Source organism: Mastigoproctus giganteus, chromosome 1 (assembly GCF_048544385.1).
Source record: "Mastigoproctus giganteus isolate SK-2022 chromosome 1, ASM4854438v1, whole genome shotgun sequence".
NCBI lineage: Eukaryota > Metazoa > Arthropoda > Arachnida > Uropygi > Thelyphonidae > Mastigoproctus > Mastigoproctus giganteus.
In genome coordinates this window covers 242,775,475-242,801,791 of record NC_143575.1, presented here as the reverse complement: position 1 = coordinate 242,801,791, position 26,317 = coordinate 242,775,475, and the positions used below count along the sequence as shown (strand labels likewise).

The following is a 26,317-nucleotide window of genomic DNA, read 5'->3' as shown; positions in this document are numbered from 1 at the left end:
CATAGTTTCAATGAAATACAGGAGAGAATCTTAATTCAGGCCCACAAACTGGATTATCCATCTCCATTATTACACAAATTAAGATTCTCCAAAACTTCTATTAATATTTGAATATTAATAAAGGTTTGGATGCAAACAGCTATTACAACTAAATTTTAAGATCAAATTATTTGTCCAGTGATTAGGGTGCATGGCCACAAGTAATGAGGTTGTGGGTTTTAGCCCAAATGCTGCTGCAAAAAATGCATGGCATATGAACTGTGGCTGAAAATCTGGCTGTACTTAATAATTAAATTCAGTATGTATAAAGTTACGATGAATTTGTAAACTCGTTTTGCCTTGGCCATCTCAAGAATACACAAAACTTTTATTAGAATGGCTAAATGATGAAAAGAAGAAGATTTTTAACCATATGCAAAAATATAAATAAAATAAAAACTTCCCCTTTCAGTAATACTGTTACCCATCTTCAAGAAGTGGCTATCCAATTCCACCTTCAGCCTTGAGAAACTCTCTCCTCAGCCACTTTTGAAAGTAATTTATTCCAAGGATCTATGACAATGGTCAGAAAATGCAGAAAGTAGCTCATAAGGGCTGCTAGTTGCTAACTTTTTTCTTTATTTTTCCCGCCAATTGCTGTTTGACCAATATACTAAAATGAGTTCCATTTACAAATTCTAATAAACTAAAAATGCAAACAAATTGAGAAACAAGTAAAAAGGATATGTGATACTTTTCATTTTTTTTTTGGAAAAATAAATTGAAAATCAGAATCAGTTTTATTACTTTTACACATATTCCCAATAGTATTCTGTAGCAGTATAACCTTGGTCCTTGAGGTTGTCACAGACATTCTCTCAGATATGCCAGACAAGCTGTACTTGCTAGTCTAAAACGCTGATGGAACTGATATTAGGGTGACACTCAAGTCAATGGACACAATTTCGGCGAAGTCTGGACGGTCTATGACAGCCAAATCCTCTGCTTGCACCTTCACGATGGTGGGACTGTTAGTAATCCTGGGTATAACCTCCATGCACAAGTACATGGTGGGTGACCACCCAGGTGTGAACCAACGTAAGCAGGGATCGAGGTTATGTTACCAGGCAGTACTAGGTGGTAGATGACTCTCATCAACTGGTGAAATACCACCACTTTGCTTATTGGAGACTTGAAGTGGTGGAACCCATGTTTAGTCTCTAGAGCTAAGGTCCGGCCAACCCTTCCCTATCTCTTCGATCATGCAGTATGATTGATGATTTTTGAGGTTATAATGAATGTTGTGGCGAGATCCAATATTCCTTACATTTCGAGGGTACAGCTCTAAAACAGTGTTCGCAGGCCGGCCACTAGTTAGTACACCGGGCCAAACCTATTGGTAACTCTCTAGGAGGCTTCCGGATCAGCTAGTGTATAATCTTGCTACCACTACTCTGCCAGATAGTGACTGGAGGGAATCCGAGTAGTGTGTATGCAGGGAGCAATGTCGAGGCCACGTTATGTCAAGGATCTGGGTATATTCTTAACGCATGTACGCCATATCCAAAAATTTCAATACTTCATACAGCATGTCCCACCCACTTTTTCTTACTATTGAATACACCATAAATTGTCAAAATAATAGAGCAAGCTTATCTGCGAAAAGATCTAAACCTCCCAAGGACTTCCTAATTCATTTCACAAATATACGTGGTCTCAATTCTAATCTCAACGACCATTTCCATTGCAGTCTTCCAAACCCCATGTACTTTTTCTGACTGAACCTCAGTTATCGGTTGATTCAACTACTGCTCATCTCAGATGTCCAAATTATTTGCTGTATGATTCCTTTTGCCTCAAAGGTGGTACTTGTGCATATGTCCGTTCTGATATTCCCTGTCAGAGACTTGGCAATTTGGAATCTCCTCTCTTTGATCTTCTCTGGCTTAAAATCTCTCTACCTCATTGTGTCAAATTCATCTGTTGTCTCTACCGTTCTCCCAACTCCACTAATCACTTGGAGCTCTTTGACTTACTCTCTTTGCAACTTGACTTTCTCCAGTTCAACTTTCCTAACAGTGAGGTAATTTTCCTTGGTGATTTTAATGTTCACAACACCAGCTGGCTTCCATTTTCTAGTCACACCGACCCAGCAGGTCGAGATGCTGAGGCTTTTGCAATTACTAATGACCTAGGACAGATTGTTCATTTACCTACAAGAATACCGGACAATCCTAATCACACAGCCAATATGCTTGATCTTTTTCTCACAAACAATGCTTCTAAGTACACGGTCGAAGTGAGAGGTCCTTTAGGCACTTCAGATCACAACTTGGTGATTGTCTCTTCTCCAACAGAACCTTTATCTCATGGCTATTCCCAACCTCGCATTGTTTGGCATTACAAGAATGCAAAATGGGATGACCTGCGAGACTTCTTTTATTCTTTTCCTTTGTCTGATTACTGTTTCAAAACTTCTGATGTCAACGTTCGCTCAGATCGTGTCAGTGAAATTATTCTTGCAGGAATGGAATCCTTTATCCCACACTCCACTTTAAAATCTCGTCCTTTATCTAAACCTTGATTTTCCAATAAATGTGCTAAGGCTGTCCAAGAGAAGAATGTTGCATATCGTAATTGGCTTGTTTCTAATTCTTCAGTTTCATTTTCTGCCTACACTAAAGCTCGCAACAATTGTAAAGCAGTTATTAATCAGTCCATACTAGAGTTTGAACAGGCTAAGAGTAGAAAACTTGCTTCTTGCCTTAATGGTAGCCGAGCATTCTGGTCTCTTGCCAAAGTTATTGGCCGCAACTTTTGTCCATCTCTGCTCCCACCTCTGTCCAAACCAGATGGTTCTGTTGTCACTTCAGCCAACGATAAAGCTGACCTGCTAGCATCCCATTTTTCTTCCAACTCATGTATTAATGATTTTGGTAAAACACCTCCCACCATTCCTAACACGCTCCATTCAATGCCTCCTGTGGTCTTCCGTCAAAAGGATATCAGAAAGATTTTGATGAATCTTGATGCTAAGAAAGCTCCAGGTCCTAATGGTATTTCTCCACTTGTTCTCAAAACCTGTGCTCCTGAATTTACTCCTATTCTTTGCCACCTTTTCTCACTTTCTTATTCCAAAGGTGTTTTTCCTTCTGCTTGGAAATTTGCCCATATCCAGCCAGTTCCTAAAAAGGGTGACAAATCCCTCCCATCGCAATTACTTCTACTCTTTCTAAAGTAACGGAGAAATCAATTAACCGCCAACTCTTAAACTACCTAGAAACCTTCCGTCTGATCAACAATTGCCAGTATGGATTCCGTCAGTGTCGATCCACTGGTGATATTCTGGCTTATGTTACCCATTTATGGACTAATTCAATGGAAAGGTTCGGTGAAACACAAGTAGTTGCTCTTGACATCTCAAAGGCTTTTGATCGTGTTTGGCATAAAGGTCTTCTAAACAAGCTTCCATCTTATGGTTTGCCAACTGTTTTTAGTAATTGGTTATCCAGTTTTCTCCCTGATCGCTCACTGAGGGTGATGGTAGATGGCTCTCTGTCTTCTAACTTCTCCACTAATGCCTGTGTCCCCAAGGTTCAGTTCTTTCCCCCCACTCTTTTCCTCTTGTATATCATCAATGACCTTCTTCCATTGACTGGAAATCTTATCCATAGTTTTGCCGATGATAGCACATTGCAGTCAACTTTCCATTTGGAGAAACCTTGTCCTGCTCAATCAGCTTCAACTTCTGGAAAATCTGCTACCAATTCCTTAAATGCCGATCTTCAGGTAATTCTCCAGTGGGGCAAAGACAACTTAGTTGATTTCAACCCTTCTAAAACTCAGTCTTGTCTTATATCTCGCAAAAAGGATTCTTCTGCTCCTATGCTTATAATTAGTGATACTCCGATTTCTAGGCAAAATGATATATCTCTTTTGGGGATTACCCTGACTTCTAATCTCTCTTGGCACAAGCACATTACAAATATTGCTTCCTCTGCATCTAAAAAACTTGGTTTTCTGTTTCGCTCTCGGCGTTACTTTTTTTCCAAACAGCTGCTCACTCTGTATAAATCGCAAATCCGCCCTGCCATGGAATATTGTTCCCACATCTGGGGTGGTGGCCCCAAAACCTCTCTCAGGCTTCTTGATTCCATTCAGAAGAGGGCAGTTAGGTTAATTAATGATTCATCTCTAACAGTCTCTCCACTCACTTTCTCATAAATGCACTGTTTCTGCTGCATGCCTCTTCTACAGATACTTCCATGGGCACTGTTCCTCTGAATTGGCTTCTATAATTTCCGCTCTCTCTTTCAAAACAGTCCGAACACGTGCCGCCTCCAGCCAACATCCATTTACTGTCCAACTTCAAACCCACAGAACCAACTTTTCATCTTCCTCATTTATTCATTCAACTGCCGTTTTCTGGAACAACCTTCCTTCATACGTATTTCCTGAAAATTACAATCTACAGAAGTTCAAGTCCAATGTCAACAAATATCTTCTTTCGTCTTCTCAACCTCCAACCCAAGCACGGTCTAAGTACTATAGGTTCTAATACCTCTCGTGTTTGGGGTTCACATAAAAAAAAAAAAAAAAAAGAGTATAACCAAATAAAATAATTGCAAAACTGGTACCAGGAGATAACATGTTCCATTTTTTTTTAATTCACTGGTCATGTGCCCTACATTTTTGAGGTTGAAATTAAATGCATCTTACTAGTACTGTACCAAAAAGTTGGATTCCTCATCTAGAATATGCTGCCTGACAATAAACTTCATGAGAAGAAGCTGTTGTTATGGGAGTTTAATGGCACATAAGCTGCTTTGGTCATAATGCCCCTCTGAGAAGAAGCCTTGTGTTACTCCCAAAGATTTTATATTTCCCCTACAAGTGAGAAGGCACCTCTGTAGCCAGGTGGGCAGGAGTGGCAGTGCATAGCACGCGCTTCTTGATTAGACCGGGGTTCGAGCCCGTGACCACCAAATACGGAGGATGCGGAAAGGTCAGGGAATGACCGTCGCATATCCCTGGAGCAATATGGCCTTAGTTGCTAATGCTTCTAAAAACCAAATAACAACAACCAGTGAGAATTAACTTCCTTCATTCATTCATTTTACTCATCTCTTTCAAGTTCTGTCTTTTTTCTAGGCATTGGCCCCCAGGCCTGTATACAATATTCCAAGCATGTTATACCTATGGATGTTATTATGCCTGTCTTATACAAAGTAATAGTGACACCCTTCTCCCTCCTTGCAGAGGGCCAACAAATCATTGACAGGACACCATGTGCCTTAATAGCTATCGGTTTACACTCCATGGTAAAATCATTGTTTGACTGTATGGTAACTCCTAAGTCCTTTTCATTCTGAACCCCCTTTAACTTCTTCCTTCCCACCCCATCACTCCTTAATTTCTGTTCTTGTAATGGTAAACCTTAGTTACCATTTTTCACACTATATTTGTAACTGGTCCCAATCATTTCAGAGCAACACCTGGTTATGGCAGTAAATCATCCTCCCAACTTTCAAATTACTGGAAAACTTTCGTAGCTTACCCTAAACTTCATCACAATGTATTAATGATCAGAAATGGAGGGAAATTCCATTTATTCATTCACGACTACCCTTTGTCTCCTGTCCTTCACTTGGCCCCTTATCCACCTAAAGATCTTCCCTTAAATCTGAATTTGCTCCCCTTTATTATAAAAAATAGTGATCACATCCAAACTTTACTAAAGTTATCTAGTTATATAACACCAAAGCTGTCCTTTTCCTGCAGCATACAAATGTTTATGACCTTGCCACATTCTGTGATCCCTTTATGATTCCATTCCTATCCAGGTGGTCCTGTAACATATCCCTTGCTATCATCATCATCAGCCATTTTCAATCCACTGCAGGATGAAGGCCTCTGCAGCAACTTTCCAGTTCCTTCTGTTTTGTGCAATGGGCATCCATTTACTGCCCACAAACCCTTGAATTTCATCTGTTGTTGTTATTTGGTTTTTAGGAGCATTAGCAACTAAGGCCATATTGCTCCAGGGATATGAGGTGGTCATTCTCTGACCTTTCCGCATCCTCCATATTTGGTGGTCACGGGCTCGAATCCCGGTCTGATCAAGAAGCATGTGCTATGCACTGCTGCTCCTGCCCACCTGACTATGGAGGCACCTTGAATTTCATCTATCCACCTCCACTGTTGTCTTCCAGGTTTTCTTTTAGCTCCTCTTGGGTACCATTGTCATTTTCTTAGTCAATCTGTCATTGTGTCTTCAAGCTATGTGTACTGCCCAAGTCCATTTTAGTTCTTTAGTTGATAAGAATATCCTTTACTTTGAGTTTTCTGCCTAATCCATGTGTTTCTCATCTTATCCAACAGTCTGATTCCTAATATAATTTGCTGTGCAGTTTTCAGCTTCTCTTCCATTCTTTTTGGTGAGTGCCCAAGTTTCACTTCCATAAGTGGGGAGTATACATTGGTTCATTATTTTGTTTCAGACAAATTGAGATATTGCTCCTCAATATGTGACTATATTTCCTAAATGCTATCCATCCGAAATTTATTCTTTTCTTGATTTCCAGCCATTTATCATTATTACAGCTAATGACTTATCCAAAATAAGTATATGAATCAACCTTTTCAATTTCTTCTCCAATGATTATATCCCTTCCTGTGACATACTTGTTCAATCATTACTTTTGTTTTAGCCATATTCATCTTTAGTCCAAAATCCTTACTAACTGTGTATAACTGATTAATATTTTCCTCTAATTCTTTGGGATCGTAGCTTATGACCACAATGTCATCTGCAAATCGTAAATGGTTTAGGTACTCTCCATTCACACTGACTCCTTTCTGTGATCAGTCTAATCTTCTGAAAGCTTCCTCAAGGGCAGCAGTAAACAACTTCGGAGATATCGTGTCTCCTTGTCGAACTCCTTTCTGAATTTTAAAGTTGTTACTGTCTTTGTGTGGTCTAATAAAGGAGGTAGTGTTCTCATATATTTTCTTCAAAATCATAATGTAAGGGATGTCTATGCCTTGTCTTTCCAGCACCCAAAACATTGCCTTATGCTGTATGGAGTCAAATACCTTTTCATAATCCACAAATGCCAGGCATAATGGCATTTTATATTCATTTGCTTTCTCCATTAGTTGTGATATTGCATGAAAGTGATCCATAGTTAAAAATCCTGTCCTAAATCCAGCTTGCTCTTTTGGTTGATTCTCATCAAGTATTCTTTCTAATCTGTTAGTAATCACCTTTGTGAACAACTTGTATATGCGGGACAATAAGCTAATTCGTCTATAATTTCCAATTTATCTCCTTTCTTATGCAGCAAAATGATGACTGCATTATTCCACTCATTGGGCATCACCCAATGAGTGGAATAATGTATGTATTTTAATGTATTTTGTGAAGAGTCTTGCCAGTTTCTGTCATATCTCTCCCTCCTAATTTTAACAACTCTACAATAACTTCATCTTCACCTGGGGCTTTTTTGATTCTTCATTTTCTTCAATGCATGTTCTAACTCATCAGGAAGGATATCAGGTATGTGTTGCTAATATGTGATCTATCTTTCCCACTGCTGGCATCATTCCCTTGCTCCTTATATAATACTTTATAATAGTCTTCTGCTATTTGAATTATGCCAATAATGCTTATTTTTCTTAATACTTTTTACCTAAAGGTTTCTTGGGCTTTATCACTTTCAGAAAGTTGTTGTATTCCTCATCGATATCTTGGTCCTGAAAGGTCTGCAGAAGCTCAAACTTGTTCCTAAGTTCCAGTACATACTGCTTTTTCTCCTCTTCTGTTATCTCAAAAACCTTCATATTATTTACTGGAGTCAGTTTTTTCCTTTCTTTTCTTACATTTATATCAAGTGTTCATCTTACCATTCTGTGATCACTTCTAACATTTACCTTATTTCAGACGGCAACATTGTTCACAATATATCTTTTTTTAGTGAGGATGAAGTCAATATCATTAGTTGTGAATCCATTTGGGCTATTCCATGTCCACTTTCTGTTCATTACTGACATTCCTTGAGATTCTGCAAATTCCACAAATCTTTCGCTTCTTTCACCAACTCCAAATTTTCCTATAGTTCCCATTTCTGTGCTGTTTTGTCTCTTTCCAACCTTAGCATTGAAGTCCCCCTCATCCCTGCTATAAGACCCCATAAATTTGCCTACCACAGAAGTCAACTTCACCAGTCTATAGTTTCCCATCACCACTTTAAGTCCTCTCTTAATGGATTGAGGAAATATTCACTCCTCTAGTCCAAAAATAAGATTCCAGAGTCTAATGATGATCTCATTAACATTTCTGCAATGTGCTTAACCAACATTTAAATGATGATATCTTCTTATAAGCAGTTCTGTAACGGGCTTAACCAACATTTAAATGATGATATCTCCCTATAAGCAGTACTGTAACATGCTTAATCAACATTTAACCAACTTTTTATCTCCTTATAAGCAGTTTATAAAAGCTTTGCTTTTGTAAACTGCTTATAAGGAGATAAAAAGCTTTGCTTTTGTAAGTTAGTTAGTTAGTTAGTTAGTTATTTGGTTTTTAGGAGCATTAGCAACTAAGGCCATATTGCTCCGGGATATGCGGTGGTCATTCCCTGACCTTTCCACATCCTCTGTATTTGGTGGTGACAGGCTCGAACCCCGGTCTAATCAAGAAGCATGTGATATGCACTGCTGCTCCTTCCCACCTGGCTACGGAGGCGCCTTGCTTTTGTAAACTGCTTATAAGTTATGTCTTATGGATTTTTCTTACTAATTATCTCACTAATTTTATCTTATTATTTATCTTACTAACATTGTTTTATTTTTATTATTTATCTTATTGATATAATCTTATTATTTATCTTACTAACTTTATTTTATTATCTTAATAATTATCTACTATTTTATTAATAGTTATCACGTTGCTTCTTTAATCTACATATGTACAAGAAAAATATGGACTCTTTACATCACATTTTACACTAAACTAATCAAAATCTGGTAAACAAACCAATAAGTTTTATTATTGATAACAAATTTCCACAGCACTGGCGCAAAGCTCAGATAAATTTCATTATACATTTTATGTAGATTTATAACATATATAGTGTATACAAAACATATATATAGTAGAATATATGCTTACTTCTCTTCTGTATTGTCCTCTTTTGAAGGACAAGCTATTCCAGTGATATAACTTATTTTTAAATAAGTGTGTAGCATGGTTTCTCATATTTTCATACTGCCAAATAGCTGCAAAAGCAAAACTTGAAGCACTAAACTAGAAAATCAGAAGAAAAATAAAAAAAAAATTGTTATTTTAAATCAGCACACTATATAATATCAGTATAATTTTGAAATGCATTCTCTGTTATATCTAGCTATAATTTTCTTATATTCAAATAATTAATAATGATCAGCTATTGGCTTTTCTTTATAAGAGGACACTTACAGCTCTGCAATACTTATTATAGTTTTGTTTTTTTTTTTAATTAAGGAAATCCCAGTTGTTAAGTTATGAAATTTCGCATAAAACAGTAGTTGACAAGAAGTATCACATGTTTTCTGTGCAGCAATAGAAATATTATGGTACTGGCTTAAAATGTTATATGCAGTTAATACAGCTATTCTCAGGATTGTGCATAAAATTTTGGCTTTCTATAGAATGAAGGGACTATGAATGTTGCTGATCAGTTTGAATTATTAAAATATACATAGTTACCTGCCATCTAATAATATTTTTCCTGAAAATGCTTTTTTTTTTTCTTTTTCCTAAAATGAGGCATCTAGACCTGTTTGTAGTATTCAAGATGTGATCTAACCATTGCCTTATACAAACGGGATAATCACCTCCTTATCTCCGATGACAAAATTCCTGTACATCACTGACAAAACCTCATGAGCTACCCTAGCAGTCGGTCTGCACTGTTCAGTAGTACTTCATCTCTGACTGCACAATTACCCCCTAGGTCTCTTTTGTTCTCCACAACCTTGAGTGTGGTACCACACAGTTGGTATGTTATTCTGGGATTACTATTACCCATATGTAGTGCCTTGCATTTGTTTGTTAAAACTTTAATTGCCACTTCTCAACCCATCTGCCTAATTTTTCCAGACCTTGTTGCAGTAGCATATCTCGATTATTGCCGTACTTCCAGTGTCAGCAATGAACCCTAGAGGACTCTACTAACAACATTATTCCAAGAAGAAAATGAAGAAGAGAATAACTATTTTCTACCATTCAACCATCCCTTTTTATGCCCCTAATGCCACAATGCTCTAACATGTACAGCAGTGTTTTGTGTGGAAAATATCAAAAGATTTTTCTGAAATGTAAACACAGGATATCAAAATTATTTTTTGCATCAAGTGCCTTTGTTGCTGCATCATGCACCAGTCAGTTTGGTCAAACAAGATCACCCTTAACAAATCCGTGCTGTGACTGGCATATAACTGCAGTTCCTGTCCAGGTGGCCTTGCATTAATTCTTTAATCAGCGACGCTATTACAGTTGTGTCCCCGTATCCGCTGATTCGGTATCTGCTGATTCAGTTACTCGTGGTTAACCACGGAAAAAAAATGAAAAAAACTTAACACATACTACTCATGTGTCCAATACAATGCTTCCCTTTATTTTTTTACGATGTCGGTTTTAAATCGAATAGCTTCCCTTTATTTTTTGCAATGTTTGTTTGTTTCAGGATTTATTAAGTGCATCGGCAACTATGGCCATAGTGTGCCATTTTTACAATGTCGAGTATGGTTCGGTCACCAATATTATAATGGTTCTTTAGAGATTTAACAGATGCACCGTTTTCAAACTTTTGAATAATTTCAAGTTTCTGTTTAATTTGAAAGCACAACTCTTGTGTTTTGCAATTTCTAAACAAAAAAATTAATAAATAAAGTTACTATAAAAAAATTCAGACATCCCTGATATAAATAATGAAACAAAATTTGTCCAAACGCAGTGCGACGGAACACAACAATCAACGCGATGCACTAAATCAAACTAAAAATTTGGTCTCTTTTTTTTTGAGTGGTAGGTGTGAAGACAGCAGGGGTTGCAAGATATGTACACTAATCTCTGAATGATGACTTATAACGGCGGTTCTTATCACTTATTTACGGCTTGCAAAATATCTGTCGATACCTATTCTAGTATTATTTGAATTTTATGATTTCTGGTTGATATTTTTTTTTTTTTTATTATTTGGAGTCTTGAAGTGTCTCCCGGTCAATCCAATCCCTTTAAATCGAGAGTCTGCTGTACTTTATTATTACCATATTTAATGTTGGTAACGTCTTGCCATGTGTTTAATTTATCAATTAAACTTTATTATATGTATGTACAAGGAAATCACGTTATATATGGTTTCAGCAGGTGTTCACTTATATCCACGGTAAGTCTTGGAAAGTATCCCCCGCAGATACGGGGGGGGTCTTACATTATTTTCCCTGGGAAAAAAAGTCAAACTTAGCCTTTAACTACTCATTTCACCCTTTGATTCTCCCAGTTGTGAATACATTTGCATATCTCCCTTAAATCCAAAGATGCTTTCATAATTATGGCTAGAGGTGGTGACCTCATTTCCTGCCTCTCTTAATATAATAGTTATAATAATATATCATTATCATCATCAGGCTTTTTCCCCTCTTCTTTGGATACTTGCATCTAGAGCATTTTTTCATACAGATCCAGATGTCCCTCCCTTCTCCTCTTCACTTTTTTTTTTACAATACCCTTTATTCATCTCTGTTTTTCTCCTTTCCTTCCCCAATTGGTTTCCATACTATGTTGGCCCATCTCACATCCACAATCTTATAGCATGCTCATCATCAAAGTTCTCTGTCACAGAGCAAATCCATGACAATCACAACTCAATCAAATCTCTACCTCACCCTTTCACTAGCCCTTATTATTAATATGTTATGACACATTCATACAATACTAAAAAAGTTGTACCTTCAATTTTTGCATTCATTGTTTTTTCACTTTTTATCTCTTTTAAAATTGGTTCATTTTAGACCTGGTCCAATTTAAATAGTTTTTTGTTAACACTTTTGCCAAAAGTTAATTTTTTGCTGCTTTTAATTTATTTAAGCTTTTCAGAATTACTCTCTATTGTCTGTGCAAACAGAAGTTAAATATTCTTTCAACAACAGAACAAAAGTCTTGTTTTCTGTTCATCAGTGGCACGGTTTTGCTCAATAGGATGCAATGTTCATATGGCTTTTCTTGTCATTGCTGATCTACATCCAATCTCTGTTATTGAGTGAGAAGTTCTTTTTGAACTTCTAACTCTAGAATTATTTCTTCCCCCTCCCCCCCCCCCCCACACACAATTCCTTTTCTTGAGTCCTACCAGCTTTTAAATATTCTTTAGTTAATATCCTGAACAAGATCACTATGAATGTTGCTGATCAGTTTGCTGATTATTTGAAGAAAAAATTGGCTACTTCATTGCTATTCCCATACCTTTATATTTTTCATTCCACTGGAACATAAAAAAATTTTAAGTAGTAATAGTAATAAGCTATGTACTTGTCAATGTCTCTTTGTGGTAGTAAATTTCCATGATTATTTATTTATTATATCTACCTTTAACTATTTCCTCTACACTTCACTTCATATGGAGTAGAGTGTAAAACCAATTTTGTTCTGTTTTCTTTCATCAGGTCTTTGGTAGGAAGCTCATTCAATTTATAAATTGCACAATACATTTTTTTCCAGAGATTCTATGCCTCTTTTGTTACTGCACATCCCATAGCAGACTTCCCAAAAGGGTTGAAGATCAGTATTTTTATCTGGCAATACCGTATAGGCCACAGGTAGCAGCAACAACAGGGCCAGCCTTAGGCCAAGTGGACCCAATTGGGCCCCATGAGTGGCAGAAAAATTAAAATTAAAGGAAAAAAGAATAGATGAAAAAACAAGAGATAAATAAAAAGAAAAAGCAGAAGGAAAATGTTTTTTTTTTTTAAGTTTAGTTAAAGAATTGATTTTAAAATGTATTTAAATTGCATGGGGCTCCTGTGAAACCTGAAACAATTACTTTTTTTAGATATGTTTAGAAAATATGATTTTTAAGAATTAAAAATTTTAGATATGTTTAGAAAATATGATTAGCATTTTATCAATGAGTATAAAGGATGCAGAGAGTTTTTTATTATCTTTTTTTTTTTTTCAATTCATAATAGGTGAAAAGCAAAGTCTGTACAATTTATGAAGGTCTGGAAATTTTGGCCATTATCTAGGGCTAGATATTCGTTACGTTTAATTTTTTTAAATTAAAAAACCCAGCAACCCGGCAACTGGCCACCCGAGTATTGTTTAGACCAGTGTGCAGCTAGTATGCTTCAAGTGTGCCATGGAAAATACAAATTAGAAAAAAAAATTAAGAAATGCAAGTCTTAGAATAAAAATTAATTCAAGCAAAAAATTTGTTTATTTATGCTGCGTTAGTCCGAGAGCCTTCCTGCGGTCAATGTAATGTCACATTTTCATTCCTAGTACTAGTTCTGTTCACCTATATTAACACAAATAACGGCCTCCGTAGCCGAGTGGGCAGGAGCGGGAGTGCAGTAGCACACGCTCTTTGAGTAGACAGGGGGTTCAAGCCCCTGACTGCTGAATACGGTCAATCTGCCAACCCGCACTGGACCAGCGTGGCAGATTATGGTCCATTTCCTTCAGTATGAATTGAGGCTTCCATCCTGCAGTGGGTTGATAATGGCTGTACTTTACTTTACTTTTACTTTTAGTCCGAGAGCCTTCCTGTGGTCAATGTAACATCACATTTTCATTCCTAGTACTAGTTCTGTTCACCTATATTAACACAAATAACAAATGTATTATTAAATATACCCAACAGAAATAACTTCCCGTTTCTGATTATATGAGTATAGCAGTGATTGCAGTGAGATGCAAAAATTTTGCATCTTTAAAAGTGTGCCGCAGCAACGAAAGGGTTGAGAAACACTGGTTTAGACTGTGCCACACTTACAGAAATATTATTATTAAACAAAAGATAGTCGTGAAATATTTAGCAAAACCAGTGTCAAATATAATACATATACATCACAGTCTGATTTTATTTTAGTGTTGGTGAATTTACATTTTTTGTGTGTGCTTACTACTCTGATTGTTGTTGGAGGGTATGTTTTATTTTGCAATACACAAATTTGTCACATAACAGTCTAGCTATGGCCAGTGTTGTCATTTTAGCACCTTTTGGCTAGAATTGGCTTTCTCTTTTTTTTTTTTTTTTTTGTTTATGTGAAAAGAAAAAGTACAAGGACTAGGAATCAGTTATTACTATGCTAACAAGCATCACATATAAATTACGGATCCTTTGATCCTCGCGTATGGTGTTCTGAAACTGGTCAGTGCATTGGGAGCGACCCTTCCTGTAATTAGCATTTATCCCATGGTGTTCAGAGAGAGGAATAAGCAATGACCAGACAGAGTAAAGTGTCTACTTCAGTCACTCCAAAGCTTTGTTAAAGTTTCATTAAATTTATGGTTTTGAGGTTCATTTGCTATTTTTGCAACAACTTTCTACCCTTGTCTATTGCTTTGTTTCTATAAAGCCAGTGGGCTCTGGAGTAATACATTTTATAATGCTTTTATATGTACCTGTTCTGTTTTTGTTTGTGGCAGGAAAATTTGTTGCTAAGTTACTTGAAGAATTAACTTGGGAAACAACAGTGGGAAACAAAACAAAAAAATTCAGCTAATCATAGAGATTTTCATTTGCTTTATTGGCAGAGAAAGAAAATTCTGCAGCTCTTATCAAGCATCATGTACCATTCTGTGATTCCACATTTTCAAGTGCAGTGATTCTACATTTTTAGTTTCTCAGAACAAGAAAAAATTTACACACTACCACTATTTTTTTCTAACTTGTGATAGAAAGGCTGAAGATGTAAGTAAATTTATTATTCCAGTTTTCATTCACAAATTGTGGATTCATAATGTCGGCAATCATCAAATTTTGTCCAGTTTTGATACTAATATATATTACTCATTGCTGTAGATTTATTTATTTATTTACTATTCTTTGCATTTTGTTACAATTTGACAGAACAAATTGTAATTTTATTACTCTGGTGTCAGTAAATTTTTTTTTTTGAAAAAAATGTCAAAGGAACATTTACAGATCAGAGAAAGATATAATATGAATTTCAAAAAGTTATTTTTCTTGTCCGCACATTTTTTTTTTCCCTTTTGCTCTCACTGAACAATAAATGCACACCTCTGAATAGAGGAATATGCATTGATTTGTTTTGTGTGCAATGTAATGCCAACTTTGTAGTGATTCTGTAATAACTGATTTTATTATTCCAAGTAAGTGAATTTATTATTTCAGTTTTCATAAGTTAATATGATCACGAATTATGAATGGTCAATGATATCAGCGATCGTCAAACATTGTATAGTTTGTAATAAGAATATATGTTACTCATTGCTGTAGATTTATTTTATTTATTTTTACTATTCTTTGCATTTTGTTACAATTTGACAAAATGATTTGTAATTTTATTATTCTGATGTCAGCAATTTTTTTTTTTTTTTTTTTGTTATTGAAAATTTGTTGCTGGATCATTTACAGATCAAAGAAAGATATTATAATATGAATTTGGACTAATCACTCAGAACTCTTCAACTTCCTTTCTTTGAATCTTTCATGATCAATGGCTCAAAGACATTAAATATAAGAACTGATTCTGAAAATTAGATGGTGATTATTTAAAATGTTTTTGTAAATATTGTAAATATTGTAAATGCATGCTGTCAGCATGCATTTACAATATTCACAAAAACATTTTAAATGCATGCTGACAGCCAAGTTGATATTGAAATTACATAATAATCTGTTTGGTTTCTTGGGTAAATTTCTAAGAATACCAAAGGATGAGTTAAGAAAACACGCTGCAGATTTAGAAATCGCACTTTCAGATGCCAAAATCATTGAGGGCAACGAATTGGTCAAGTCTGTGAAGATGGCAAATATTGGATGGCCATATGCTAGTGGAGGAAATGGAAGCACTGAAACCAATTCTTCTAGAATCATGCTTCGAAAATCATTTAAAAATTTCTCACAACTAATGAAAGAGCTACTGGATTTCCAAATTAAATCGTATTATTAAGAATATTTTTAATGATTCCAGTGACTGCAGTGTCAGGGGAGAGAAGCTTTTCCCGATTAAAGTAATTGGGAAAAGGGATTAAAGTAATCAAGAAAAATTTAAATTCCTCAAGGAATTTAAATTTTGAGAAAGTTTCGAAAGATTTTGCCGATAAAAGGGCAAGAAAAATATCCTTCTAATTAGTTTTGTTTATATTATCACAATGTCTGGTCAAGTTCATTGTAATATATAAATAATAAAGAATTATTAATAGTTTTAGTTTTTAATTATTTCAAAATATTGAGGGGTTAATATTGAATTTTTCAAGGGGCCATGCCAGCATGCTCCAATCAGGCCCTGCATTTGCTAAGGCCAGCACTGAGCAACAACGTGGGGGAGGGGGGGGGGGGTGTAAACAAAAGAAAGTATCAAAATCAGGTAGAGATTCCTTGCTCACTAATATAATAAGCAAGGCAATGTTAGGTGAGTCAGAAAACTGCTAGCTTGGGGCATTCGCAGACTAATAGGTTAACAGTAGCCACAGGCAGAGGTGGAAATTATTCTTGCACTGCTTCTATTGGAATGAGCAGCAGCCCAGAAAGCCATTTGCTGTGGATTTCAGGAACTGCTGGGAGTCATGAAACAAGTAAATACATGGGCTGTGATAGAATAACTAAGAGTAAGAACAGTTGCATGTATACTTGCATGTACACCAATGCTATGAGCATAGTAAACAAATTTGATGATATTGTTGGGATATCAGACTTGGTGCCACTCAGATATAAGGGATGCAGAATTGGAATTTGGGGAGTACAATGTATACAGAAAGGATAGAAAGGGAGGATGGGTTATGTTGTAAGTTAAGAAATACATAAAATCTAAGGAAGTGCATCAAATTGACATAGATGGACAGTGTTGTTGTTGTTATTATTTGGTTTTTAGGAGCAATAGCAACTAAGGCCATATTGCTCTGGGGATATGCGGTGGTCATTCCCTGACCTTTCCCCATCCTCCGTATTTGGTGGTCATGGGCTCGAACCCCGGTCTAATCAAGAAGCGTGTGCTATGCACTGTTGCTTCTGCCCACTTGGCTACAGAGGCCCTTAGATGGACAGTGCAACGTTGAGTCAGTTGGTTGTGACATAATCACTGGGAAAGCAAAAATGATTGTAGGAGTTTGTTATAAGCCTAATGACTCTGATGGGTACAATGAACAATTATACAGAAAAATAGAATGGGCGAGTAAATCAGAGTGTCTTATAATGGGGGATGTTAACTTCCTAGATATAGACTGGAACTTGTGGGTCGGTCACTCGCACATTAGCAAGGCTTTTTTTGGATTTATTGGATGATTGTTTTCTACAGCACCTTGTTAGAGAGGCAACAAGAGGAAGTAACACTCTTGATCTTATTATCAGCAGTAATTATTCATGCATTAAGAATTTACAGATAAAGGAACCACTAGGTGGCAGTGATTACAGTGTACTGATGTGGGATTTATTTAAAGATGTAAATACCATCAGGAGTAAAGGGAAGGGTTTTTGCTTTCATAAAGGTAACAACAGTAGTCTCAGAGATTTTTTACGTTCTATACAGTGGGACCAAATGATGTTACCAACAGCAAATTTTAAATGGGAAGCATTCAAGGAAGTAATCTTGGAAGTTACTAGGCTTTTTGTTCCAACTAAGAAATACTGCTCTAGGTTCAGGCCCAAATGGATGTCATATGAGCTAATGAGACTTGTGGCAGACAAGAAAAATGCATGGGATGCACATAAATTATCAAGCGACACAGGAGGTTAAGCAAGTGAAGGCAGATCAAGTCACAAAGGAGGTTAAGCAAGTGAAGGCAGATTATGAAAAATCTTTGGCAAAGGATGGAAAGAAAAACAGAAAAGACTTCTTTACTTATACAAACTCTAAAAGGAAGGGGATGAATCAGATTGGTCCACTTGATATCGATGGTTCGACTGTTGATGATCCTGCTCAGATAGCTGACAAACTGAATGAGTCTTTTGCATTTACACTCACACATGAAGAATTATTCAAGGAGGAGAGAGCCAGATGTTTACCAAACTCTTAACAGGGAGTTAAATGATTTCGTAATAACCGAGAGCAAAGTTGAGGAGAAATTGTTGAAATTAAACATAAGAAAGGCACTGGGGTGGATGGGATCTATCCAGTTATATTAAAGGAGGCAGCAAAGGAAGTAAGCAAAGCCTTAGCCATAATTATGAGAGCATCCTTGGACTGGAGATGTGCAAATGTGTCTTCAATTCACAAAGGGGGGATTAAAGGGTGACACAAGTAATTACAGACCTGTTAGTTTAACTTCTGTTCCAGGGAAAATAATGGAGTCACTGGTTAAAGAAGCATTGCAGGATCATTTAGACAAAACTGCAGCAATAATTCAGACACAGCATGGGTTTGTTAAGGGGAAGTCTTGTCTGACCAATTTTATTGGATACTATGATGTAGTCACAAAGGAACTGGATGCAAAAAATAATTTCGATATCATATATTTGGATTTCAGGAAAGCTCTTCATACTGTTGCACATGGAAGACTACTGTACAAATTGGAACAGTACGGCATTAACGGTAAGTTGCTACAATGGATAAAAGGATGGTTGAGTGGATGAAGACAGAGAGTGGTGGTCAATGGGTACTGCTCTACGTGGACTAATGTTATTAGTGTTGCCCCTATTCTTGTTTTGTATATTTATCAATGATATTGATGAAGGTATATCAAGCTTAATGTCAAAGTTTGTAGATGATACAAAGGTTCGCAGGGCTGTTAATAACAGTAATGACAGTATGCTGCTGCAACAGGATCTGGAAAAGTTTTTTTAGATGTGCTGAGAAGTGGCAACTGAAGTTTAACATTGACAAATGCAAAGTACTGCGTGGGTAGCAGTAACCCCAGAGAAATGTACCAACTATGTAGTGTTACACTCAGGGTAGTAGAGAATCAAAGAGACCTTGGGGTAATTTTGCAGTCAGATATGAAGTTTTCTGAGCAGTGCAGACAGGCTGCCAGAATAGGTCATGGCGTCTTGTCAATAATATACAGGAATTTTGCGAGCAGGGATAAGGAGGTGATTATCCCCTTGTATAAGGCAATGGTCAGACCACACCTTGAGTACTGTGTACAGTTCTGGACGCCTCATTTTAGGAAGGATGTAGTTGCTAGAACGAGTACAGAGAAGGGCAACAAGCCTGGTGAAGGGAATAAATGGTTGCTCATATGAAGAAAGGCTTAAGTTCTGAAAATTGCAGCTTCTGTGGACTAGGGACCTGCGAGGCAATCTGATTGAGGTGTATAAAGTCTTGAATGGATTGAGCAGGTTTAATTTTTTTTTTTTTTTTTTTTTTGTATTAGTTGTTGGCGCATCAGATTCTGTGGCCATAATGCACCTCCAAAGTTTTTGCATTTTACTCTGATCCAAATCCGAGGCGGGATTCGAGCCTGCAACCTTTGGGTTGCCAGGTAGGCACTTTACTCACCTGGCTACCCGGTCTGCTAGCAGGCTTAATGCTGAGGGGATTCTTCCTCTTGCTCAGATTACAAACCTGAGGGAGCATAGATTCAAATTGAGGAAAGACAGTTGTAGAATAAACATGCAGAAGATTTCCTTTAACCAGCGGGTAGTTGATTGCGGGAACAAACTTCCATCTGTTTTTGTGGAAGTTGGTAGCTTAAATAAATTTCAGGCAGAACTAGACAAATATCTGGATGGTGATTAATTTTATAAAAATGATAATTAATTCAACTTAAAATTCCAACTAAAAAAACAAACAAACAAAAATGCTATAAGACTAGTCAGGAATAAGATAACATAGGATTTTCCCTGTACTATACTGGAGAAAAGATTCCAGTAATGAGCTGAAGTAGGAAGATTTAGTTAGATACTTATACAGTACATTTGAATGGAATATAACTATATATGCACTAATAGAAATACCAATAACTAATATTTTTTTTTTTTTTTTTTATGAAAACCCCAAACACAAAAGGTATCAAAACCTATAGTACTTAGTACTGTGCATGGGTTGAAGGATAAGTATGGGGGAGGGGGATGCCGGAAACTTTGCTCTAGAGACTAATACCAATAACCTTTTTCAGTTCAGTCATCACTCAGAAATTTTATACAAACAGAAAAGAATTCTTGTATATATGACCTTATGAACCTGTATTTTAAATTAAAGGATAACATCTTTGTGAACCATAGGTTAAATGATGATGGGCTCACACAGCTCTCTCTATTATAGAGCTCTGTTCTAAAGTACTATTAAATCATATTAGAGGACATACTAAATTCCACTTTCATTTTGATTCTTTATTTTTTCCTTTTCATCACTTTAATCTTTCAATTGTATATCTTCCAGTGATCAAGTGATTCCTCTTGAACAAATCATTTATTTCTAGGTTCATATACTTTTTCAAACATTCCGGTGAGATGAATTCCATGCTCGTTCAGAGGTTCTTTTTCAAGAAAAGGAAGAAATCAGCAGGGGCAAAGTCTCATGAGGGCCATATAGAGTTCATTGTAAAAAAATACATGGCAGCTGCTACACAAAATTTCAGTGATCTTGGCAACTTCAATGGTCATTTGACTATAGTCATGACCAATTAATGCAGGATAGTGACATCATTACACACTGTTACCAACCTATCAACACAAACTATTGTTGTTAAAAGTAATTCATCCAGTGACTGCTATCCTTTCTTGAAGCAGCTTATGCATTGGTAGACTTGTATCACAATAATTCTATCTCAGAGATGCATTTCCTTGATCATGTCCCATGTTTTCATAAAATTCATTCCTAACCACATACACCACACAACTTAAATTTCCTTGCTGTTTTAAATCCAATAATGTTTTATGTAGGGAAGGAACAAAAATTCAATCTAATAAAATGCAGATTTCAACTTCTGATCTGCTGTCACTGAATAAGAATGCAATTTCAAGTAGTATATAGACTGCTCATGTCTAGACACGTTGGCACAGTTCTTTGGGTGTACCATGTGCACAATGCCACATGCCAGAACTTGTTCAAAAACACATTTTGTCTCTAACATGTAAAACAAAGTAGAAAGTATACAAAACAAAAATTTTAACATAGATTTTTGTTAATAAATTTATATTACTTAAATAAATATGAGTAACTGTTGAACGTTGGAAAATTATGAAAGATTTGAAATGGATTTACTTACACAAACCGTGAAAATTAAAGGTTTTAAAAGTTTCTTTAGTTGGAATGGTCCTAATTCTGGATCATACTGTGGAACTAGTGATGCTGTTCTTTTAATTAGAGAGTTCCTACTTTTACCACTCTTTAAATACCTAAAGGATAACCATGACTGCCAAGAAGATTTCTGCAGATTAAATAACCTATATTTAAAATAATATAAATGAAAATAATAAATATTACACAGCCTATCACAGCAAACAAATTTTATTTAGTGCATTGTATTTCAAAAAAAGCACATATTCAAGTTTAATATGTTGGTTTAATAACAGTAGCTATAATATAATTTTTTTTTTTAACAAATGCAACAAAAGCAGTGCTTACTTACAACACTTGGCCAGGCTAATACTAAAAGAGCTCAAAACATTTCCTTTATTTGGCCACAGTGCCATGTAAAATTGTGATGACTTAAAAACTACCACAAACGACAGCTGAAATATCTATTTTCGAGCATTAGAGAGGAGGACAAATCAATATTATAATTATGACAATACGAAAACCATAGCTGTCCAGATCAGGTTATGTTCTATTAGAACTCCGGCTAATTCTTAACAAATCCTGAATTTTTCTTGGGGATTTTCTGAACACCACAGTTCAAAACTGAAGCACAAATAATTCCATTTTATATTTCAACATGGAACTGTATATTGGCCTGTTTGATTTTTGTTTGTGTTAAAAATGAATTGTGAAATAGTGGCATCAGCACGTTGTGTCTGTAAATTACCTAAGTTCTAAAATCAGTTTGTTTGTGGAATGAAAAACAACCATAAGAAAAAGTCCAAGCAGAAATCCCTGCACCAATGTTTGAAAGTAATTAACTTGGCCATGAAAAATTCTCAAATTTTGGAAATATCCAAGGCTATATTTAATAAATTTCTCTCAGAAGAGAGAAAGAGTGACAGAGAGAGTGAGGGGAATTTGAAACATGGCTCACCCTTACAGATGTATACATAGGAGACAGGTTGATATTTATACAACAGACAGAGATAATACTAACACAGAAAATGTGTAGACATCCAGATAACACACACACACATGTGGCATCATTAGCATTTTTGCTTTTATTTAGCAGTTTTCAGTGCAACAGTTGCTTTTAATACTGCACCATTTTATGAGATTCATACAGTGATGATGCTCATATCAGTAAGATGTATTATATAATATATTACATGTATTATATCACAAGAAAACATTTGAAATTCTTCTAGTCCCCAATGGAATTTAAACCCTGAACTCATCAAATAAGTAACTATATTAAGCTGTGAACCTTTTCCACAATATGAGATGCTTTAAAAATGAACACGATTCTGAGATTAACCCATCAACTTTTTTTTATAAGGGTATCACTATTTCACACTTTATATAAAGTTTGCTACTTTTTAAATACAAAACATAATAAAATGCAAAATATTTAATAAATATAACATTTAATGTTGATATATAAATTTTGTAACACCTGCAAACAATATGATGTTAATTTTTGGTGAAACGTTTGAATTATCTTTTATGTATATTTTTATTTCTATGCACTGCAATTCACAGAGCACAGGTTACAGCAAACTTACTTAGAAGAAACAAAACTTGGAAAAAAAATACAATCAATTAAAGACATATGGATCATCAATAGCAGTAGTGGAACAGGGGAAGGTGTTCAATTGTACACAAGTTAAACACTAGTTGTAAAAACACAAAAAGAACAATTTAACAGGTTACTGGAAGCTTCTTTAATTAAAGCAAACTAATCAGAGCCAGCTCCATCAAAACAAATTTAATGAATGGGAATAAAACTAAGTGCAATAAAAAATAATGCACTTCATTCGAGAAGAGCTGGTTTTATAATTAGGTACTTTTATTTACATACTGTGTGTAGGTGATCCCAGCCAACTTTCAACAACTCTACCATGTAAGTAATAGTAGAGGCATGTGATGCAAGAAACCAAGCTTATGTAGCATCAACCAAAACAAAAACCATTTCACACATTCATTCCCTCTAAAAGTTTGTCCAGTTCCTCCTTGAATTTATTTATGTTATCAACTTCCACAACAACAACAGATGGAAGTTTGTTCCAGAAATCAACTACCACTGGCTAAAGGCAAATTTCTGCACATCTTTCTATAACTGCTTTTCCTCAATTTTAATAAGCAAAAGGAAAAACTCCATCAGAATTGAGCCTGCTCAACCCATTCAAGGCCTTATACACCTCAATCAGATCACCTCACAGGTGCCTAGTTTCCAGATGCTGCAATTTACAGAACTTAGGCCTCTCTTAGTAAGAGGATCCCTTCATTCCCCTCACCAATCTTGTTGTCCTTCTCTGTACACACTCAAGCAAATCTACATCCTTCCTAAAATGAGGCCTCCAGACCTGTACATAGTACTCAAGGCATGGCCTGACCATTGCCTCATACAAAGGGATAATCACCTTTTCCATGCTAGCAAGATTCCTGTATATCATTAACAACACCCTCTGACCTTCTCTGGCAGCCTGTCTGCACTGTCAGAAAACTTCATATCTGACTGCACAATTACTCCGAGGTCTTTTTCATTTAAAACCACCCAAATGTAGTACCACATAGTTGGTACGTTTCTCTGGGGTTACTTCTACCCATGTGCAGTATTTTGCTTTGTAAATGTTAAACTTCAGTTGCCACTTCTCAGTCCATCTGCCCAAATTTTCTAGATCCTGTTGCAGTAGCATACTGCCATTACTATCATTAGCAACCCTGCCAACCTTAGTATCATCTGCAAACTTGGATATTAAGCCTGATATATGTTCATCAATATCATTGATAAATGTACAAACAACAGTGGGCCCAAAACCGAACCCTGGGGGACTCCACTAATAACATTAGTCGATGAAGAGCAGCATCCATTGATTACCACTCTGTCTTATCCAAAATATTTAAGATGTGAAGACAGCACACAGATGAAGGCCAATCTGTGTAGCAGTGTTGATATATCTAGTGTAATGTTTGTGATGCATGATTGACCAATTAGCCCAGGGGATAAGTACAGTGGCCATTGACCATCCAAGATGAACAAGCTTGAGACAGTCTCGGAAAATGGAAACCTCCGATCCAAGATGAACAAGCTTGAGACAGTCTTGGAAAATGGAACCGTCCAATTTTTCTGGATTTTGCCAGATAGTTTGGATTAAGGCCCAAGACAAGGTTAATATATTCGACTAGTTACAGTAGAACCACAGTTATCCATATCTGGATAACTGTGGTTCTACTGTAACTGGTCAAAGGCACTTATACAACAATGATACATATTAAGAATTCTGATTAACAACAATAGTAAAAATTAAAATAACAGTGATAAAATTTGGAAATGAATTTTGAAAAGCCATGTTTTGGGCTACCTTCTACGCTGGAACGAGACTGACAGACATTAAAATATGAGCTTTCAACTGCTGCAAAAATTATTTATGCCAGGAACAACTAATTAGCAGTCCCTCACAATATGTGAAGCAAAAGTAAGAAAATGCACTTCTCTTGGCAGCATTGTCAAAACATTCGAAGCCACCTGAACGTCAAGACTTCTCTCGACTTCGAAGCCAGGCATTTTCCACTTGTGTAAAAAAAAAAAAAAAAAAAAAAGGCGATCTTAACCACTGCGCTTCACGCGACCATATATCCGTAAACAGTCCTAATCTAAGACAAAACGTATTTATTCAATATTAGAATATGAAATTTTGATCAACGGGAATTAAGTTATTCGAAACGCTCAATACCGATTCTCTGTATAGGGCGATTTCACTAATTCGAAATACAAACTTGGTATACAGAATTTTCTGTAAATATTCTATATTTATTGATCCAACCCAAATTAATACACGAAAAGTACCTTTCATTATACATTGCCCTCTTCCCCCATGTTAAAATGAAAACACGCGACAAGACAGGAGCCATATTATCAAAACATAAGCCACCTGCATCCAAATATAAAAACAATTGATGCAATTGTTACTTCAAAATACTCATAACACGAATTTTAATGTGTAAATAACGATACGACTGTACCAAGAAAAAAAAAAAAAATATATATATATATATATATATATATATAAATATAAAAAAATATATTTTAGATAATTACAAAATCAAATTTTGAATTTAACTAAAAATATGACCGCATTAAAACAATCAGAGATCTTTACTATCTGCGCGCAAATGAACAACAGTTATTATTATTATTATTATTATTATTGTTGTTGTTGTTGTTGTTGTTGCTCTCATATTATATCTCCTTGATTGGGGGTTCCAATTCGTAACTGGTATTGCTACCAAGGACGCAGGGTGATTGTTGTTCTATCTGGTGCTACTATCGGTCCAGGAACTCTCTGACTATCCTACAGGTGTTCAGGATTGCTACTTTATAGAATTTCTTGTAGGTGTTCGCAGGGAGACCTATTGCTGCTAGGCTGTTATGTAGGGTCTTTGGCACCATACCAGTGGTTGACACGATGATCGGGATGGTCGTTACTTGCCGTTATTATTATTATTATTATTATTATTATTATTATTATTATTATTATTATTATTATTATTATTATTATTATTATTATTATTTCTCCCTGATTGGAGAATTCCACTCCGTGACGGGTACTGCTCCCAAGTACACAGGGTGGATGTAATGTCTGGTGTTACTGTCGGTAGAGGAAATCTCTGACTGTCCTACAGGTGTTCAGGATTGCTACTTTATGGAGTTCCTTGTAGGTGTTCGCAGGGAGACCTATTGCTGCTAGGCTGTTATGTAGGGTTTTTGGTACCATACCGGCGGTTTACGATGTTTGGTATGATTCATACTTCTTCCATATGGCACATCTCCTTGATCTCATGTCTCAGGTTCGTGTACTTCTTAATTTTTTCCTCGTGGGTTTTCTGGACATTGCTAGTGTTGGGCATCGCTATGTCAATCAGG

The 26,317-nt window shown here is 36.0% G+C and overlaps 1 protein-coding gene across 2 annotated transcripts in view; it reads right to left on the bottom strand.

Annotated features, from left to right (window-relative positions):
- The window catches only part of rho-7 (rhomboid family intramembrane serine protease rho-7), a 162,306-nt gene extending 136,977 nt beyond the window's left edge, over nt 1-25,329 (bottom strand). For both annotated transcript variants that reach the window (XM_090376613.1, XM_090376603.1), the window contains exons 1-3: nt 25,241-25,329; nt 21,356-21,533; nt 9,155-9,289 (exon numbers count right to left, since the gene is read on the bottom strand). In XM_090376613.1, the coding sequence (XP_090232739.1) occupies nt 9,155-9,289; nt 21,356-21,533; nt 25,241-25,305 (378 nt within the window). In that variant the 5' untranslated portion in view covers nt 25,306-25,329. The remainder of the gene's footprint in view (nt 1-9,154; nt 9,290-21,355; nt 21,534-25,240) is intronic.
- Between the last annotated feature and the right edge of the window lie 988 nt (nt 25,330-26,317).